Raw genomic sequence first — 20,391 nt, 5'->3', positions numbered from 1 at the left:
GCTTGTCTTGACATGTGAGGGATGTGATATAAAAAAAAGTGCATTAGCTGTCAGATGTGATGCTATTTCCAAATTTATCAGGGCCATAAAAACAAAACCCAGCTAGGTTTCAGCTAGCTTTAATATCCTCACATCCCTAACTGATTCATACCTCAGCTGGTTCAAACTCGTGTTCATCACCACAGCAGCTGACCCTGATAAATATTAGAAGTTTTTTATACAGTGATGACTAAGAGCAACATGATAAGATGCACACTGGACATATCAGAGCAACACTGATCTCAGCATGTTCTATTCTAAAAGCAGAGGCTTAACAATACAGAAAAACAATAAATGTCACCATTAAAGGAAATAATTAAGTCACACAAAGTGGCTAAGATGTGACAATTGCCATGGTGATGTGTGTGTAGCTCTTTTGTTTGCATCATTTGTGGAAAAAAAAGAAGAAAAATAAAGAAATAAAAAACACAAACCTGATGCACAGCACAAGTAATAAGAAAACAACAGGGGTCAAACTGCTTTAAGTGGATACATAAGATGCATGTTTACAGCACCAAACATCAATGCAACACAGAAGTTGAATGCAACTATGCAGATTCTCCTCAATTAGCAACAGTAAATTACAACACATAGTCCATTTTCTGTCAGTAAAATAACACCTGAGATGAGTCTTTCACACACATACCTAAAGTGTTTTTAAACATCACCCTCTGTCTAAGTTGAATAACTATGATTTTACAGAACCACATAGTGCATTGACAATACTGAGTATGGAATATAAAGTACGTGAGTTACTCAAAAAGGAAAATGTGAGACACCGTATTTAATCAGCAAAGCAGTCAAAAAAATATGTGTTGTAAAACATTCCTCATCCTCATGTATGATAAATAAAGAACAGTATATAGGGTGAAAAATAACACGATTGGCTGCTTAGTTGGTCAAAAACATGTTGTCAGTAGCCGTCTTTATCTTATCAGGAGACGTGTAGTTCACATTTCATATAAAGTATGTTTTTGTTTTTATGTTTTCCTATGAGTCTGTTTAATCCAGAATGGCTGCCATAGCAACTATTTCACAACAAATTTATCATTTTTAAAGTACAGTTCACTAATGTACTTATTTGGCATAGCTGCAAATGTCTGTTATGCAGCTTTCACTTTCAAAAAAAATGTTAAACTGAACTAACACCTTTGAGGAAAGTAAGTCGGATGACATAAAAGATGCTGGGCTTGTGTATCTTCTTCTAAAACCTCTTCTGAAACCAGAAATGTACTTCAAGGTTTGTATATTGAAACATTTTGCAAGCTCTAAATCAATTAGCAAGACAGAAACTGTGAACAAGTTCACACATCTTCAATGTCATTTCGTCTCAAAAAGCAACCAGTCAGTTATGTTGAAGTGTGTTAGGGGAATTTTTCTTTTTCTAAAAAAGGGGACAAACATCACAGAGTCCCCTTTTTGTTAAAATTTTACTTGCAGACCTAAATGTCTGACTTGACCTTACAGTACTCCAGGTTACTGGCACCTTCCTGAAGGAATATAGTTTCTTCAGGCACTTTAATACCATAAAACCAGCAGAGAAGACAGGAAATACAACTAGCAGCACAAGTCGGAATGATACATAAAACAGTAATGAAGGAATTTAATATGTTACAAATACAACCAATAACAGACATACCTAACAAAACATTTGACCAATATTCATTTTTGGTGTTCTGAAATCAATTTAATACCAGTTAGAATAATAATTAAAAAAAAAAAATCCCCAAAAATTATAAAAAACCCCCACGTGTCCCATATGTCCACTTGTCCATCCATGCATTCTCTGCTCAGACTTCTGAGCTATTGTGGCAGTCTTGCATCCTCACCACCAACATGGGCTCCGTACTTACAGAACCCTTCACCACCTCCTGCACCCCATCCCTCCATCCCTCCTTCCCATCCTTCTGTCTGGATCTCACCACCAGTGCGATGGTGACAATAATGAGGACAGTCAGCAGCAGACCCACCAGTGTCCCCACCACGGTCACCAGCCCTTCCTCTTCCTCCTCGGCATTGAGCTCACTGGGTTCCAGTCCACCAGCAAACAGCTCATGTGACCCGCCTGACCTCCGTTTGGTGCGGTCCAAGGCAATGTGCATAATGTTGGTACCACGATTACTATCTATTCCGATGTTTTCAGCAATTGATGGGATTTTATCAGCAGCCGACCTCCTCCAGCGGTGGTCTTTCACGATGAGGTCATTGCTTGTTGAAACAAAAGAGTGGTACTCTATGCTGCGCTTCCCAATGCCTCTGTTGGCGTTCTCTTTGGAACGAACTGTGTAAATGGTGTGTATGTACCATTCTCGGCCTGCAGAAACCTGAGAACGCAAAATTAGAATAAAAGTTATCTTTTTTTTTTTTTTATTTAAGGACAAATTATAAAATAATTGCAAACGCTCATTATTATAGCCAATCAGCTGCTGATGAATGAAAAAAAACCAAAAACAAACATATAAAGGATACCTGGAACATGGCGGTCGAATCCAGTCTGAAGCCATCAGACCCTGGTTGTCTAACTAGAGACAAAGCTGATGGATCATCTACTGCCAGCACGGCATTAAAACTGACAGCACCAAACTGTCGTGCCTGAGTCTCTGGCTGAGCCTTGTCCTGAGATGTACAAAAAAAAGAAAAAGAAAAGGAAGTAAGGAAGCAGCTTTGTTACACATTTTCACATCCAGATTTTTTACCATTACAAACTTAAATACACTCACAAGAATCTTGAATCTGTAAAGCAGAGATGGGGAGTCAGCCAAGCAGCCAAATTCAAACTTGGTTGGGTTATACTTGGGTACATATCCATCAGCACCAGTGCAGAGGAACACCTTCTCAATACTGCAGAAGAAAGAATCCCCCAGATTCTGCACAGGATCCACCATGACTCGACTGTATATTGTATCACCTTGAAGGGGTTAAGAAGGAGCAAATGCTTAATCCTTAGAACTGTTTAACTATTTCTTGAATGTTACTTGTTTTCATTTTTGACCAGTAAACTGCACATCAATGTCCTTTGCTGCCAAAAAAAGGTCGCTTATTTGTTTCTTTATTTCCAGTTTAAATTTCAAATCTAAGCTCCTTCGAATGTCATGTCAAAATATATCTTAAAGGAAACAGTAACCTAATACATAATGTGGTCAGTTGGGAAAATGATGAAAATCCACATTATCATTATTATTATGATACTAGCACAAATACAACTCTATGTTTTCCTGAAATATAAGAAAAGAAAAGAGGTTTTAAAGTCTTACCTTCAGAAAAAGCTACATCACTCTCTTGACCAAAGCCCATTGATCCATCAGAAAGCCAAAGGCTCCTTTTGGACAGCAAGAACATCTGAGTGTTCAGACTGAATTCCACTGCAACTGGGTCACTCACCTAAACAAGTAGCTGATAGGTAAGTGAAGAACAAAGAGACCTGCTGATGGAAACAAGATTCTTTAATAATGCGAGACTGTCTTACTTGCTGAAATCTAATGTCGAGATCAAAAGTGACAGGCTCTCTTGGGCTGCAGACAGGTGGTACGGTGTATTCCATGTTTTGAGCTGTTGTACAGGGGATCAGCTTCACCGTGTAGGTCCCAGAGTAATCTCTCACCTGTATGGGACACATTTAGAAACATCAGTTTGCACATCTGTGTCCTACTGATGACTTTCAGGTTGTTTTTCAGGGTAAAGAAGAAGAAAAAAAAAAGCCAACTTACTGCAAAGTCAGAGAGGATGGTCCATTGCTGGACTGGTTGGTTATAGGTGGGCTCGCTCCTCACTAAGGTTAGGTTAAACGTCAGACCTGGGTGGTCCACACTCATAACCATGGATGACATGGAGGTTGCTAAAGAAGTTTCAATAGAAATTTTATGAAAGAGAATGAATACAAAATCCAAGGTGCTCGCTATACAAATAGTTTCTCCTCTATCTTCAGGTCAAGTGAAATTTTTTAAAGAGCTGTAAGACAAATATTTTTGCAATATCTATCAGTCTCACCAGCTCTTTTAACGCTGCCTGCAGAATGAGACTCCACAAAAAGACCCCTGAAGTGAGCCTTGGTACGGATATTTACCACCAAACGTCCTTGTTCATTTATACGCATGCTTGTGGGATACAATGAGCCTGAAAAAAGAAAAAGAAAACATTCAAACACAAATTATTACAATAAGTGTTGTGTCTTTGAGAAACACAAAGAATAACCTTCTATCATCCGATCTTACCCTGTAGCTCTGCTTGTGGTGGGCTGCTGATGCCATCCCTCCAGAGAATAGCAGTGTCGTAAACAAAAGTGAGGCGCAGCTCTGACTGTAGATCAAAGTGCTGCCAGCCACCAGTGCCAACGGGGGAGTGGAACACATAAGACACATAAAGAGGCACACGCAGGGTCACATAGGACTGGACCAGATTCAGCACCTGCAAGGATGTTTTTGTTGGTAATTAGTAAAAACTTTGAATTTGCCAAGTAATGTAGGCTGACATAACTATGTGTGTTGTTGTTTTAATTGCATAAAATATATATGACATGTTCATTGTTTACTGCAAAGCTGTATGACAAAAATTGTTCTTTGAGGTGGAGGAGCTACTGCAGGTCAAAAATCTAAAATAAATGTTGAGAAGATGAACACAGTGTTCTCCTCCACAAGTTGTTTGAACATCTTTCACTCCTACTCAGTGTTATTAAAATGCAGAATTTTTTTCCTGGGTTATACACAAAGGAACATGGAAGTGATGTGGACTCATACTATTCATCATGATTTCTTTCTTTTTGTATTTGTTTAAGTTTTCTAAGAATTGGAAAAAAAAAACTTCATGTTAATTACAGAAGAAGGGCGCATTTACACAATGAATAAAACTGATTAACTGATTATTTGCATATAATCATTGATGATTCATTTTTTATCTTACAGTAAATCAAATAAATGAGTAAACACTTCAATAATTAATTAATTCATTTTAAAAACATGGAAAATAATAAATTAGTTCTTACATGTAGTTCCAAAAACTCACCACTAGGTGTCTCTCCTGACCAATTTTGTTTCATGCTTTTGTCTGATTTCAAAAAGTCTGGTATAACATCATTGTTAACAAAGAGGATCTACCAGTTCCCGCTGTCTATGTCAATAGAAAATCAACTATCTTGACAGTAACTACTTATGAAGGTTAAACTTTAGAGACATTCCCATCTAGATTAAATATATACTAACTGGAACAGAGTTAAGTAATGGGGAGTGAGTTTCATATTTTTATCATCTTCTAACTTAATTTGTGGAATCAAACACTAAGTTATATAAAGAAAAAGAAATCACTCCAGAGACAAAATAACCCAACAGTTATGCAGAAGTACCATCATAAATCAAAAATTTAAAATCCAAATATTAAAATATAAATTCTAACATTATCTAGTACACTATTTAATTACTCAGCTTCAATTTATTTGTGGAGCTTGGTGGATGTACAAAGTAGTGACTACATGCAGCCACCCAACCCTTCTGGAGAATAAACTCTTGACCTCACTGACAGTGATCACACTTAACAAACAGGATTTGAGATCTGGTGGATGATGCGCATCGTGTGTAAGTAATGTGTGCAAGTGGCTTTTATCTGGGGACAAGTATATTTTTACTTCCTCTCCACCTCTTTTTTTCTCCCTCACTCTTCCTCCCAATCTCCATTTCCTCTCTCTCTTCATCTCTCTCTCTCTTAAGAAACCAAATCCTACACATTTAGCAGTCAAATGAGCAAAAAGAAGCTCACAGATCTAAGGTTGGAGGAAGACTAAAATCACAGCAGGACATGGAGCACAGGAGCAAGGGTCTGGCTTCCAATCCACAAAAACAACAACACACAGTAGAATAATGCGGCTCCGGGGTATAAAACAATAACACTTGCAACATCGGCTGCAGTGATGCAACAACAGCAAACAGAAAAGTGTCCAAATTGAGCAGCATTGTCTGACTCCAGCACTGACATAAACATTAACAGCTTACTGTTGTAGCCACACAAGACTGCAAATTGTGTTTTTCTTTCACGGCTTTTACACCTTTCATGTGAATGCAAGCTTCAGTGCGGATGGAAGTGGTCAGCCTTAGGACAATGACTGGCAGGTTGGACATTGTTTGTGTGTGTGTTTCCCTATTCATGTGTGTGCTTTTGCACTAAAAACTGTCCATCTCACACTGGCAAACACACACATACAAACACGCGGTGAATGAGACATAAAATTCAGGCTAACAGATATGGTGCCGCTCTGTCTGAATGCCCTTCTCATTCAGAGGACTGTAAATAAACTGAGCAGGAGCGTACACACACACAGGCAAGACACAAACACACACAGACAATGAGGAGTCGAACAGTTGCATAGACAAACGCTAGGCTGGAATTTTTACGCTCTGAACTGAGGTTACCCACCTGTCCGTCTGTCCCTATGGTCCCGCCGCAGTCAGTGAGCAGCTCAGACATGTGGTAGTAGCTGGTAAACTCCCAGAGACAGGCTTCCAGGTTGAGGTTCCTGTAGAAGCGCAGAGTGCTGTTGCCCCGCAGAGACCCGCTGAACTGATAGGGCACCGAGTCGCCCATGCTCTGAGGGTCGCGCATGGAAGCAGTGATGAACCCGTGACCTGTGGTGACCTCACTGAAGTCGAGTAAGTTGGAGCAGCGGTGGTTTCCAACACGGGTTCCATCGGGACTGAGAGTCAGGTCAAAGTTCATGAGGGGGCGAGTGGAGATCACAGGAAGCATACCTGCAAGGCAAAAGGATGAATGCCCAAGTTCCAAGTCATCTTTCCCACTGAGAAGAACGATTATTCTAACAGCTGAGAGAGGCTGAACAACAGAAACACGGATGAGCAAAACCTGGAAGCGATAAAGCCCAAATAATCTGATTAACAATCAAAAGGAAAACAACGAGCACCGGAAGGCTTTGGCCGTGGGGTTGGAAATAATCAGCTTTAGTGTGAATTTTGGCCTTTGTACTCCAGAGTATCCCCAAATGTGAACATTAAACACCCTACATCACACTTCTCTTCATCTGTTGAACCAGTTGTGCTTCCATCTCCAACCTACCATCTATGTGAGGCATGGTGACAGTCACTTTGATGAGGTTGGGGAGTTTGGGGTCATCTGCTCCAGTGTAGCGTAACTTGGCAGAAAATGGTTCAGCACCTACAGTTCCCATCTTCCGTGGTTGACACATGCCTTATGGTGACAGAAGAGAAGAGGGATGAAATTCTGAAATCAAGGACACAATCAAGGACTTTGAGGGAAAATTGATTATTTTATGCCACAAATGCATCTATAGCCAGAAGTTATTAAACCCACATTTAGCAACTGTTCTACATGAATCATTCAGTTAAAAATAATTTTTTTACACACATGAATGAACTGTTACTCAGTGAAGAAGCTATTTCCATACTAGTAGGAAAACATTGCAACCACTGAGAGAGCAAGTCTGAACTTGTTACATTCAGAATGTGTAGGTGGATGTAGTGCAGCATAAGTGCATAGCAACAGCAAAAGAGCAATTTTTTCTTTTTCATTTTCAGAAATAAAAAATAATAGTTATGACCCATTCTTGGAGCACAGAGCCTCAAAGCAGCATTGGGTTACAGTTTACTGGGGCTGTCGTAAGAAGTGTTAACCAATGCCATCTTCTCAAACTTCATAAATACAATGCATATTTCCATCTTAAATTGTATGTAAAATTAGATCAGCTCTTCAGCTGTGGTTGTGCTGGAACACTTGCAACCTTATTGGACTCAACTATATTCTCCCTAAATATGACCTAAAATATTATTCATTACTGCGATCTAACATTTGTATAGAGATGTGTGAAAGAAGACCTAAAAGAAGATTAAGAGAACTCTGATTAAAAAGTGCACAGGAAAATGACATTTTATAATACATGCGCAAATATACACATCTGTGTGTGACTAAATGTGTGGAGGAACAGTAGTTAATTAGAAATTACAGTCAGGCAATTTCATTCCATGAGACGACAATTAGATGCCCTGTTTAATTAAAAACAGGATGTGTGTACATGTCTGAAATCTTCACAAGCTGGAAGAGCTCTACTGCATGGAAAAAGGGGATTTATGATTTACATCTATCATGCAAGACAACAACATAAGGTACATGGCTGTTCGACCAAATAAGGTTTTCTAATGGATAAAGTTAGTGCATGTCTTTAAAAGCCAAGTGAAAGTAGTGATTTAAGTTGCTGTTGTAGAGGGAGGTCACATAAAACACTTACACATCAGACTGAAACTCACAGATATGTAACACTGAATTGCCCAGTTACTAAAAGACTGGGGGATTATAAATTAAACTCTGTTTTTTTCATTAACGTTTAGGATATCTGGTAAAAATCCGGTTATGCTTTTGTTCTATCCATACAGAAATATGATTGGCTTACGGTTGAGTGTTTTCTGTATGGTTGTACTATACTGTAGCTTCTGTTCATTCAAAAGAAGAAGATTCATGATGGAGAACAAAGCCCTTTCCTAAAACAACATGAGGCCGAATCCCTGCATGACTCTTTCTCCAGAGAAATGAAAATGCACAGCATGGGGTTCATTCATTCTGCAGCCCTCACCTTCCTCCTGACTGATAGTGACGATGGAGCTGCTGAGCTCTAAACCCTCATCCCCATTAGAATTAACAGCCCTGGCGGCACACTGGACCCTAGAGCCTGCCTGGAAGTAGACTGAATCCAATGTGATCATCTTGGAGGACGTAAAGAATGTGTCAAAGTCCACCTCCCTCATGGGACTGGTAACGCCGTCTGGGCTAGCGGGGGCACTGATGAGCCAGCGGTAGCGGGTCAAGGTGTTGTTGATGTGCTCGCTGACACAGATAGAGCCGGTCTTGTCATAGTCGGGGTATTTTGTGTTGCAAGCCTGGAGGATGGATAGAGAGCACAGCAGGAGTGGGTGGGTGTGCAGGGACAGCAGAGAGATGGGGAAGATACAGCAGATGCCAGAGGACAGATGGAGACAGAAGATGAGAATTCAAACAAGTACGTGACTGTAGCCAAGAAAATCCAGATGTTACAGTGTGTTTCGCTTCATAATTGAATGCTCAACAATTAGCTCTTTGATAATAAGAAGGATAAAGATTAAAGTTGGAGAGAAACCTTTAAAGAGTTTCTGTGAATTTGCTTTAAAACTTGTTGACACTTAGCCTCCTGGTGCAGAACTCAACACTTTTTTTTTTTTTCTCCATTTTCTGACAGGACTACTTTATTTAGTCTCCTCAGGGAACCTCCTACGCAGCTGACCGCAGTGCATCAAAATATACACACATGCATCCTCACACTTACTCACACACACACGCACACACACGGTCCCGGCCACATGCAGCAGTCACCCAAGGAGCAAATAACTTAACACATCACAAGAATCCATTTAAGGGTCTCACTGAGCCGGTTTTTAAGAGTGGAAGCGACTCTCCAGTGTGTGAGAGGATGAGGAAGATTTTGGCTTACTAAATTGTGTGATGTGTGTTTTAATGAGAGGCTGGCAAAAAGCTGGAGGACAGTTTAACTTGGGCTGAAGAGTCCAGGAGGGAAACTGATGATGTTTTCCAAAATTCATAACAGGCAAAAATATAGCAAATAAAACAGTAAGATGATGGTTTTTTGACAGACTGCACCTTTATTTAATTTTTTTTTTTTTTTTTGGTTAAGTAAACACTTAAATTAATCTATAATCTAAATATAACTTCATGTCCCTGATTATTGTTTGACTCACTGTGACACAGATGATTGGGTAGCCGGCTGGTGGATGGAGGTTGTCTGGTGTCCTGGTGACATCATCGTAATGGAGCAGCGACACGACATGAGGCAAGGAGGGGAAGGTGACATCCGCCATGCTGTTGGACTCCTCGATGTAAACTATAACTTTGGTCATCTGTTCCCAAAAAGCAGTTTTAAGATTAGTGAGTATTACTTACACAGGTGTTAAACAAGACATCTACAATGATAATGGATGAATGTATTCATAAAATCTTTGCCTTCCAGTTCCCTCCCATTGCCTCTGAACTCATGCGTGCACATTTTTACTGTCTTAAAAATCTCATATCTTATCATGAAATGTTTTCAAGACTAAAATGCTGCTGTTGTCTGGTCAGCACGCCCTCGAAAGAGAGCTCTGAAATCTCATTGGGACTGACCTGGATAAATATGGGTCAAAGCAGAAAAACGTTTTTTGTTCTTTTTGTCCGTGATTGTAACGGGGATGGTAAAGCTTCGCAATGCATCTCACCTGAGTTTCAGCCACCATGTTTTCATCAGGCTGGAGGTGGAGGGTAAAAGCCTCCCTCATTTCTCTGACTCCATCAAACAGCACCTCCACCTCTACGACGTGTTGCCTATCTCCCTGTTTGAACTCAATGTCTGCGTACACACAAACAGTTATAAATGCAAATGTTTCATTGTTGATATGGGAGGCAACACAGTAAAATAGATCATTACTAAAACGGCAAATATAAAGCATCAATCTCTGTGTTGATAGTTTCGTGGCAATAAAAACAGGTGTCATCAAGGTCACGCTTCTCTCTCTCCCGCTGAATGTAAATTCCCTGAGGGAATAAAAAAGCATTACGGATTAGAGCAATTCAAGTCCTGCTGCCTCAGAGAAATATATCACTTAACGAAAAAAGCATTTCAGGTTTCTATTTGCATAATGCCAAAGGTGGTCCGTCTCCTTGCAAGGTAAGTAACTGCTATGTAGGAGAAATATGCAGCTGTGGGGTTTTTTTTGTCTGCAAAATGAGAAATTTACCACTGTATGATTCACAGGTGCTGTGAAACTTGAATGCTGGGTAGGGAAGTGGGAAGGCAACAGGATTTAAAAAGGTTGGATGTACTCATCCAAATATTTTAAGACCTGATTAAGCTGAGAAAGGTTCACTGTTTTAAAAGCTGAATGGATAGAAAAGTAAGACTTCACCTTACTTAAGAAGCATGAAAAGTACTGAAATCCTATTAAAAACGACATGACCTTCTGCTGGACTACTGCAGAAGTGACTTTCCACAATTTCAGACATGATTAGAAATTAACAGCCTTTGCAAAAACGCACCCTCAGGTTCACTTTCATTACTTTCAGAACCCTACAGGGAGCCCTTTCCGCACTTGTTAAAATTTCTATTATTAGACATTCGCAAATCAGGATGAAGTTTGGACTATTTCTGATATGGAGGACCGAACCTGCCAAATTCAAATATAAATGCAAAAATATCAAAATGGCTCATTAAACAAACTGATATGGCAATAAATTATATAAAAATATTTTTTCCATTAAAAAAAACTTTCAAATGTGACAAAAAAAAAAAGCACATTTCTCTTGTAATTTTTAACTTCTAGAATTTAAATTTGTGTAATTATGTCCATTTATTAACTTTTCCATGTGATTTTCAGTTTAATTTATTGATTTGGTGCATTTTAAACTTACTTTCCTCCTTAATTTGTATTCCTGCATTTTTTGGTATTATTTACCTTTTACATTTATTATCATCAATGAGGGGGTGGTCTTTCAGGACATGTTTTGGGGCAGATCCTCGCCTATCGGTCAAACACCACTGAGCAGATCACAGGGTGGTGCAGGGACGACTATGCAACCTGCCTAGCTCTGCCGCTTGTAGCCTCAGAGGGAGATGGAGGTTTTGAGAGGTAGAACCCCTGCAGAAATGGCTGACTTTCAACAGGAGATTGTACCGGATCTCCGGACATCATTAACTTTCAGTGAATCCCAGCCCACCACAGCTGGTGCATCTGGAGAAAAACAAGCTCCCATGTTATTGTAAAACATATCTGAGCCTTCCTGAATTCTGTTTTTTCATCATTTTTCTCACTGGATACAGGAAAAATACATGAATTCATGAACTACTTTGTTGAGTTTTCTTTGACAAATCAATGCAACTCTCATTGTAAAGTACCAGCTGCAATACTTTTTCAGTAATAAGTAATCTAACTGATTACTTTTCCAATCTTCACAATGTTGTTACTGTTACTGATGATAAAATGCTACTGACAAAGCGCTACATCTGCAAGATAAAGTTAATTTTTGTTTTAGATGAACATAAGCTTGACATCTGTTCGAACTATATTTTACTATTGCTGTACTGGAGGAGGCGGTGGGATACGGTTTGGTTTTATCGACATCAGCTCATCAAATTCACTTCAAATGTGAACTGGAGGCATGATGTCCTTTGCTAAAGTTGGTTGTTCATATGTGACAGCTAAACTATACTGATTTAGCAGAGGAAAATAACTAGCAATGGCAGTGAAAGGCACCGATTTCTTTCTGTTTTATCACTAATATGCAAAAAAAACATGGCAATAAAAAGTAGATCAACATAAACAAAACGGTTATAGAGCTTTTGTCAACAATCCAAATGGCTTTGACAGTCTTTTTTTTACCTTTTGCGACGACTTTCAGGTTATCCACCTCTCTCTATCATTGTGTATTCTTTTAGATTCCTGTTTCATTGTAAAACTGGACCAATGCTGCTGCTCTTTTATCAGCTATAGGAGGATATACTGTATGTGGAAGACATACCTTGAGACACAGGGTAGTAGTCCTCTCCTGAGATAGCTGACCCGTCTTTAGTGTGAACGCGAACCACTGACACTTTTGATGTGTCGCCCACACGTACCACTGGGATCCTGACAATTGCCACGGCGCCAGCTTCCTTCGGTTCACCAATACTGAACTTGCTTTCCAAAAAACGGATAATAGGTTCTAAAGGTGCAAGGAAAGGGAGACAAAAGCTGTTAGTGAACATAAAACTTTCATTACTTGCTTGTTAATTATTTCTTCAGGTAATTAGGGATTAAAAACTGAGATACTTTGCTGTGTAGTTGTGAGCTGTGTTTCAGAAACATCTGCCTAAAATATTCAGGCACTACTCAATTTATCCTGCGGTAAATCTGGATTATTCTTTACTACTCTGTTCTTCTCTTCATCTCACTTACTGTCAGCTGTGTCCTTGATTTTCACCACAGTCTCATTCAGAGCGCCCACTGATGCGCCGAACTGTGTGCTGCTCTTTGGGTTGCCTAAGACCAGCCGCAGCTCCTCTCCCTCCTCATACACGGTGTCATCAACCAGAGACAGAATGCACGGCTTCGCCACCTCATCTAAAGTGTACAGCAGGACAGTTGGCATGGCATGTCAAAAAGCATCAGAGTGAAACAAAGGAATCAATAAGTTTCATTACAATATATTTAAAAAAAAAGGCTAAAGGCTAAAAAAAAAAAAAAAAACAACCCTGAAAAGGTTGTTCTTTAAATGAAAAGGTTTTGCCCCTCCTGTTAGACAAAATCCATTTCTTTTATCGAGAGAAAATAAGTTTATGTACCTGGTAAGAAGGTGATGATAGATGCATCAGTGTTGGGTCGTTCATCAAAGTCAAGGGCGACTTGTGCAGAACCCTGACGCGTGTAGCAGCGAACAGAGGACTTGTGTCTGATATCACCGCTGCGGTACACTGCTGCTGTTATCTGACCGTCGCTCTCCTCTCCGATGTAAACAGCCTCACGGAACTGGACCTTTGGTACTGTTGATCACAAGGACGGCTAAGTTATAATTAGACATATAGTGATAACGTAATCCTCAGTAATATAAAACAGCAAATCACTACAAGTGGTGGCGATCAATGCTGCGTAACCGTTACAGCATGGCTACGAAGAAGTAACCAGGTTCTTTGTTGTATCTTGTAAAGTGATTTTTAATGTAAATGCCTTCTCAGGCGTGTTATGGATTTCAGTGGATGGTGAAATCCTTAAAAAGGATTGCTTGGCAGACCTGTGCCTCACATGGCAGCTGCATCTCCACTGGTGTGTGAGAGGATGAAAGAAAAACCACTCAGAGCTTTGCATCTACTCCGGTAAAAAGCTCCGGTATAAAAGCTTTAAATGGCCACACTCTATTTGCCCTTTTCACAAGATTTTAAACACTAAGTTCACCAGCTGTAAAATCACTGATAAAATACGTTTTATTCTTGTGTCACATTTGACACATCAATAAAGCAAACAAATTATATCAGCACTGTGGAGAGCAGGTTTAAGCGGGTCAGGTTAGGATGCTATTTAACCTGCTATATGTGAAATTCTGTTGGTGCTAATAAAACGAGAGAGGGAGCAATACACTCTGAAACATATAAATCTTTACGAAATGTCATGACAACTGACTGTCAAGACATTTTACTAAAAGTGAAGAATGTAAAACTTAAGTTATCTGATCCCAAAAATTAACTGAATACATATTATAATGTCCATTAGTGATCAAATGTGTGAAATATTTCCTGCTTGAGAAGCCACACAAGTCATTCCCTTTTCCTGCTTTATTTAGTATTAACAGAGGCATAGAGGTGTCACCCAAATAACAAAAATTGCACCTTATCATGTTATAACACGACAGTTTTGCTGTAAAAGCATGAAATGTATCACGTTATAATATGAGGTGAAAACTTGGAGAATAAACCGTATCGGAGAAATGTTTAATTTATCATAAGAGAGATTATATGATGGTTAAGTTGGGAGGACACTGTGATATTGTTGATGTTGCACACTTAAGCCAGACAGGACTTTGTATCGACAGCTTCATTCTCCCAGCGGCACATTCCTGTTTGTCTGTGTGTCAACAATAAATCAAAGTAGATAAAATGTTTCTGCTTGACAAGAAAATTTCCTTAAAATTATCCTTAAAGCAATCCTTTTTTTAGGATTATTAAACCTGCTATATGTTAAATTCTGTTGGTACTAATAAAAACAAGAGAGGGAGAGAGGGAGTAATACACTGAAACATATATAAATCTTTACAAAATGTCATGACAATTAACTGTCAAGACAGTGTGAATTTCTTTAAAATTTTCTCAAATATTTTTAGATCTGCACACAATACTTTGTTTTTCATGTTGTAGAATAAAACTTAGTGTGATATAACGTGACACATTTCATGTTTTTACAATAAAGTATCACACGATATGTGATAAGGTCTCTTTTTTCTATCTGGGTGATGTATTACTACAGGATGGGTGTCTAAGCAGCTGTAAATGCAACATCCCATCCCTCCTGTCAGCTACTGGTGACTGAACTGCTCAAGTAGAATGAACCGCTCATCCTCCCCCATATTCACTGGATAAAATAGATTATAAGATATCTTAAAATACAGAAGCTGAAATAAGGTATACACTCTTAACATTTATCTGGTATGTTTAGTTGTAAAGAGAACTTGAACATTTTTATCCTTCCTTCTGCTTTTTCAGGCGTGTTTGTGTGTGGGTGGCCCTGTGATTGGTGGTTTGGGCAAGAGGCTGTTAGCGACCGAAATCAACACTGCATTGCTTGTATTCATTTTGTATCACATATATTGTCAAAAGAATAACAAATCAGACCTTGATTATAAATAATTGCAGGTAAGTCAGGTCACTTACAGTCAGACACTGAGTCATTGATGAAGACCGTAGACTTCCCAGGTTCTCCCAGGATGCCGTTCATTGGCATTCGCAGGATTAGCTCAAAACTCTCAGTGCCCTCCAGCTCTGGTTGTCCGAGATCATCCAAGATGGTGACCCTTAATGTCTGCATGCTGACACCAGGGGCAAAGTCCAAGTTATGACTGATGCCCACATAGTCGATACCGGCTGAAAGACAAGCAGAAAAAAGAAAGAAGTTTGGTGGGAAGAAAAAAAAAAAAACCAGAAGAAGATGCAGAAAGATCATGATGGATTGTAAATTATGAGAGCTCACCCTCCGCAGAGACAGGCTCAGCCTTGCGAGAGCGGACGGTTACAGTACCGGTCTTGGAGAGATCAGTTCCTGTCCTCCACACTTTGATCTCCACATATCCATCACTCTCATCCACGTGATACTCTACTTCCCCAAAGTAAAACACTGGAGCTGCAGAGTTGATACAAGAAAACAATGCCATGAGCAGAAACTGGATGTTCTCCATCAGGAGTTCCTGGTCTCCCAGTTAGCTCTGCTTGTAATTCGTTAACGACCGTATTTGCTGATGCAGTTTAGTTAAGTTTGACATCTTGTAGTTAATTTCCATCCCCCTGACAAAATAAATACCTGAAGAGCTTGTAAGACCAAGGTAAATTCAGGCTTTTTCTTTCTCCTTGTCGAAGGTTATTTAACCTCGACCTGTCAGCAGACACTTGGAGCTGAGAATGATCCATTTGTAAAGCCAGAGGTCAAAAAGCCACAGCTCATTAGTCTGATGTTAAACTGCAGGGAGGTCTGACCTTTCCTGGTCCCCCATCCAGACCTCACTGTTAATTGTTATTTGACCTTTCACACAACATCAGTGCTGCATTGTTTATATTAGCTCATTCACACAAAAACACATATGTACAACACTTATTTATCTCTCATGATGCAATGTTTGCATAAACATCCTGTTGGAGGCAACCTGAGTGTGTTTCATACATTGTTAATATTTTGATGGCACATGACGATGATTTGATGAAAAATGCTAACAAACGTTAGAACAAATGCAATAATTCACAATGAAGTCAAAGGGTTTAAAGCTGCCAAATAGCTTTCAAAGATTTTTAGTACACTTTAATATTTCTGTCAAGTTTTCTTAAGAATCCTGAATTAAACACTGTTTCTATACTAAAATGCTTTTATTTTTATGAGGACGTTACAAGTTACAACTTACAACTTACAATTCAACAGTATATTCCTAGTCCATTTTGGTATCTTTTGCTTAGAACAGCGAGGCGCAATGAGGAGAGGACACACTGAGAGCCGGCTGTTTTTCTTCTTCTGACAGATAAATTAAGTACTTTTAACAAGTAAGGATATAGTTAGCGCTAAAAAAAAATTACCCATCTGTGTGTGCGTCCTTTTTTTTTTCTTAAACACTGAGCAGTGAGATGATGAGACAGAGAAAGCGGCCCCCCAGACAGCTCAAAGGCTTGTTTGAACAGGGATTGCTTCCTGAGGCAGTAAACTGGAGGCAGTCCAGTGTGTATTAGACAGCTTCATCTCTCACAAGCACCACTGTCAAATAAAAAAAACTAAAAAAAAAACTGACACAATAAAAGATAAAAGTTTTGCCTCAGCTTTAAGCTGCTAGTCATTCTCACTTGGCTCTTTTGTTATATCCTAGCACAATTCCAAAAATAGCAAGTGTATTATCAATCACTTGTAGTTCAGGATTAAACATTCAAAGGTCCACAGAAGTTGACAGATATATAAATATTTTTTTCCCTTTTTTATATTTTATTTATATGCATTAACTGGGACAGATCAGAAAAAAAGCAAAGCAGTGTATATGAGAAAAGCACAGAGAAAAATGACTGGATTCTGACTCTCAACTGCTCAGGGCAACAATATCCAGAGAGTATTAAACATCAAATGCAGCCCTTGCCCTCTTGTTCTGCTCTGTTAACGTTTCCTCCTACACACACCTAACAGTGTAGCGTTAGCTGAAAATTCAAATAGTTTCTGGATTTGCAAAAAAGAATAGTAAAAAGGGAAATCCATAGACTGCGTAGGTGGTAAAAAAAACAAACAACAAAACAGACGCACACACACATGCGTGGATAGTGACATTTGACCAGATACACTGGTAAACAAGATGGGGGCTTATGGGAATTATTATCTCTCTCCTGGCATGGGATGAAGCCTCAATAATAATTTAACATACAAGTCATGTATAAATAATATGTGTAAGAAATTTGGAGCACATTCTTTTAATGCTCACAAATGATCCTTTGACTTTCATGTTAATAAACGTGTCTGCATTCACACGTCTCAGCTATGCCTGAGTTGACACAAGAGGCTGTTGAGTGATGAATGAGTGCTGCATCCTATCTGCCCTGTGGGGCCATGCCTCTGCTTTAGCACTGTGTTGTATCTGTGTGAAGGCTGGGGACAGATACACTGTGTTGTATCTGTGTGAAGGCTGAGGAAGGTGTAAAAACAAATTGTGATAATTACTACCGTGTGGGTGTCTGTAACCATTTATGTCACTGTGCTTTTAAATACAGTTTATAGAGCATTCTCAGCTGTCCTCTGTGCCTTTGCTTGTAGAATGAGGCTTGCAAATCTACTACTTTGGAAGCCAAATATTTCCTCATGATATAAACAGCTTTTCTTTAGTGATTGAGGTTCATTCATTTTCTGAACTGTTCAGTCGAATTAAAGGTTGCAGGAAAGCCGGAGCTTATCCCAGCAATCATTGGGCGAGAGACAGCGTACACCCTGGACAGGTTGCCTGGCCATGCCTGAGGTTGTAATACATACATATTACAAGTATAGGTATAGGATCACAAAATGATGAAAAACATAAAGAAATCAAGTCATGACATCTAAAAAATGCAATTCAGAAATATTCAGTTTGCAACTAAGTGGAAGCATGTAAAGGCTAAATTAATAGGAAATGCAATGAATTGCAATTTTCTCTTAACTAAAGGAATTAAGATAATATTTACTGAAGATGTGTGTTGTTTATAAATTAAAAAACAAAATAAGTTTGTTAACCAAAGATATGCTGGAGTTCATCACTATTTGAAAGATTACACATACATGCATTTCAACAATGTATTTTGTACTAATCAATAGTACATAATATGGAGAGTTAAGTGGATGCCTAACAAGTCTTGATAAAATAAGTTAAAATAAAAAAATAAAAAAATTACACAAAATATCAATGGCAAAAACTCAAACAAGAAACTAATCTAACACCAAAACCTAGAAAAAGTCTGATGTTATGTTACAATTTAATATAGTTGATTTAAAAATCCTACAAGAAACAGTTTGGCATTTGAAATCAACAAAATGCACTCTGGACATGAAACCATCTGATTTTTTTATTTTTCAAATCTGAGTTTTTACCTCAGTAAAGTGATCTTATGGTCAACAGCTCACTGGTGTCAGGTTTTTTTCCCCCAAGTCAGTAAAGATAGCTGCTGTCAAGCCACTCCAGAGGAAAAGGACTCTCGATGTCTCTAAACAACTAAAGACTTGTCTATAACCTCTATTTTTTTTTTTTTATTCAGTTATGTTAAATTATGTTCAACTGGCGGAAAAACTTGTTAAATAAAAGTGGAAATCCTGATAAATTTCAGTTAAACATTTTGACCTCATCACAGCACTGAAACCGCTCTGGTCAAAGACTTAAATGACATTCGATTCAATACTGATTCCAGTCAAGTATTAGTACTGGTTCTGCTGGATCTCAGTGATACTGAGGTCTGGTACTGTAGATCACAGAATTCAGGGGATCAGGCTGGAAAACAGGGTTGGTTGTTCTGTTTAACTTGTACATGCTCTGGTTGGGTCAGTATTACAGAACTTCACAGTTACACAGACGATATGCAACTTTATTGGTCGTTGTCAAATCTCAGAGCAGTTTAGACCCAGATTACATGTGTGATTGTTCAGATAAAATAAACCAAGCAGCAATTTTAACTAATTATATCCAAAGACTCAGGTCAATTCAGGGTCCAAACTAAACATGAAGAAGTATTTAGCTGTTATCCTGCAAACAAGAGCAACAAACTGCCAGTGGAGATAAAACTTACTCTAAATGTCAACACTTTTAAATCCAGGTTAAAATAATTCATTTTCTTATGCGTAAAATCTACACAGGAATATTTAACTGATCTTGCTTTAAATTATTTTAATTTAATTAATTATTTTATTTAGGTTTTTTTTTTTTTTGCTATTTGGTGTCGTCTTTTATGCTTCTTTATACCATCTGTAATGCTTTTAATGTTTTAAGCACCGAATTGTCTTGTACATGAAAGGTGCTGTAAAGATAAACTCTCCTTGCCTTAGTAGTAGTCTCTATGTTGTGCTGCTGTTTGGTTGCTTGTGATGTGTAAGTGAGATGTGATGCTTAGAAATTAAACTATACAAACTCAACAGTGAAATAGGCTTAAAAACAGATATGTACCCTCAATATAAAACTTTAATGTGTGTCGATGTGTGACTTGTAGAGGCTGCATGACCATCAGCTAAGAATTCCCCCCAAATCCAGTACTTTCTCAGGCTTGAAAACACATGTAATCTTCAAAACAGAAGCTGTTAGAAGAGGTGCTGCATTTTTTATTTGTTGCCTTGGTATCCCTTGGTACAAAATATGTGCCGGAATAAAATTAAATGAAGTTTAAGTGACTCAAATAATTGACATTTGTACAAAACAATCTGCCAGTATGGTATTGCTACTTTCCCCATCTTTTACAGTTTAATCTCTTCAGACTTTTCAAAACTAAAGCTAATAAAAATACTCCACATCAGCTTTTTATAAGCAATGGAAGTCAAGGATTTCCCAAGTAGACACTGGTTAACTTCAATAAAAAACTTAATAGTTTTGGACCACAGTGTTTCCATAATCTCTCAA

General features: G+C 38.6%; 1 protein-coding gene across 1 annotated transcript in view; it reads right to left on the bottom strand.

Moving 5' to 3' along the window:
- Positions 1–1,829: 1,829 nt before the first annotated feature.
- The window catches only part of frem2a (FRAS1 related extracellular matrix 2a), a gene marked incomplete at both ends in the record, with an annotated part of 70,613 nt that continues 52,051 nt past the window's right edge, over positions 1,830–20,391 (bottom strand). The window contains 18 exons of the mRNA XM_079247954.1: positions 1,830–2,363; positions 2,509–2,655; positions 2,760–2,947; positions 3,294–3,420; positions 3,506–3,640; positions 3,747–3,874; positions 4,027–4,152; positions 4,251–4,443; positions 6,439–6,770; positions 7,093–7,224; positions 8,621–8,924; positions 9,777–9,935; positions 10,290–10,420; positions 12,586–12,768; positions 13,002–13,166; positions 13,388–13,585; positions 15,464–15,673; positions 15,780–15,929. Of these exons, the coding sequence (XP_079104080.1) occupies positions 1,830–2,363; positions 2,509–2,655; positions 2,760–2,947; positions 3,294–3,420; positions 3,506–3,640; positions 3,747–3,874; positions 4,027–4,152; positions 4,251–4,443; positions 6,439–6,770; positions 7,093–7,224; positions 8,621–8,924; positions 9,777–9,935; positions 10,290–10,420; positions 12,586–12,768; positions 13,002–13,166; positions 13,388–13,585; positions 15,464–15,673; positions 15,780–15,929 (3,542 nt within the window). The remainder of the gene's footprint in view (positions 2,364–2,508; positions 2,656–2,759; positions 2,948–3,293; positions 3,421–3,505; positions 3,641–3,746; positions 3,875–4,026; positions 4,153–4,250; positions 4,444–6,438; positions 6,771–7,092; positions 7,225–8,620; positions 8,925–9,776; positions 9,936–10,289; positions 10,421–12,585; positions 12,769–13,001; positions 13,167–13,387; positions 13,586–15,463; positions 15,674–15,779; positions 15,930–20,391) is intronic.

This window comes from Telmatherina bonti (genome assembly GCF_933228915.1).
Source record: "Telmatherina bonti genome assembly, chromosome: 10".
In the NCBI taxonomy this organism is placed as follows: domain Eukaryota; kingdom Metazoa; phylum Chordata; class Actinopteri; order Atheriniformes; family Telmatherinidae; genus Telmatherina; species Telmatherina bonti.
The sequence above is the reverse complement of the archived record's forward strand: the minus strand, read 5'-3'. Positions and strand labels throughout refer to the sequence as shown.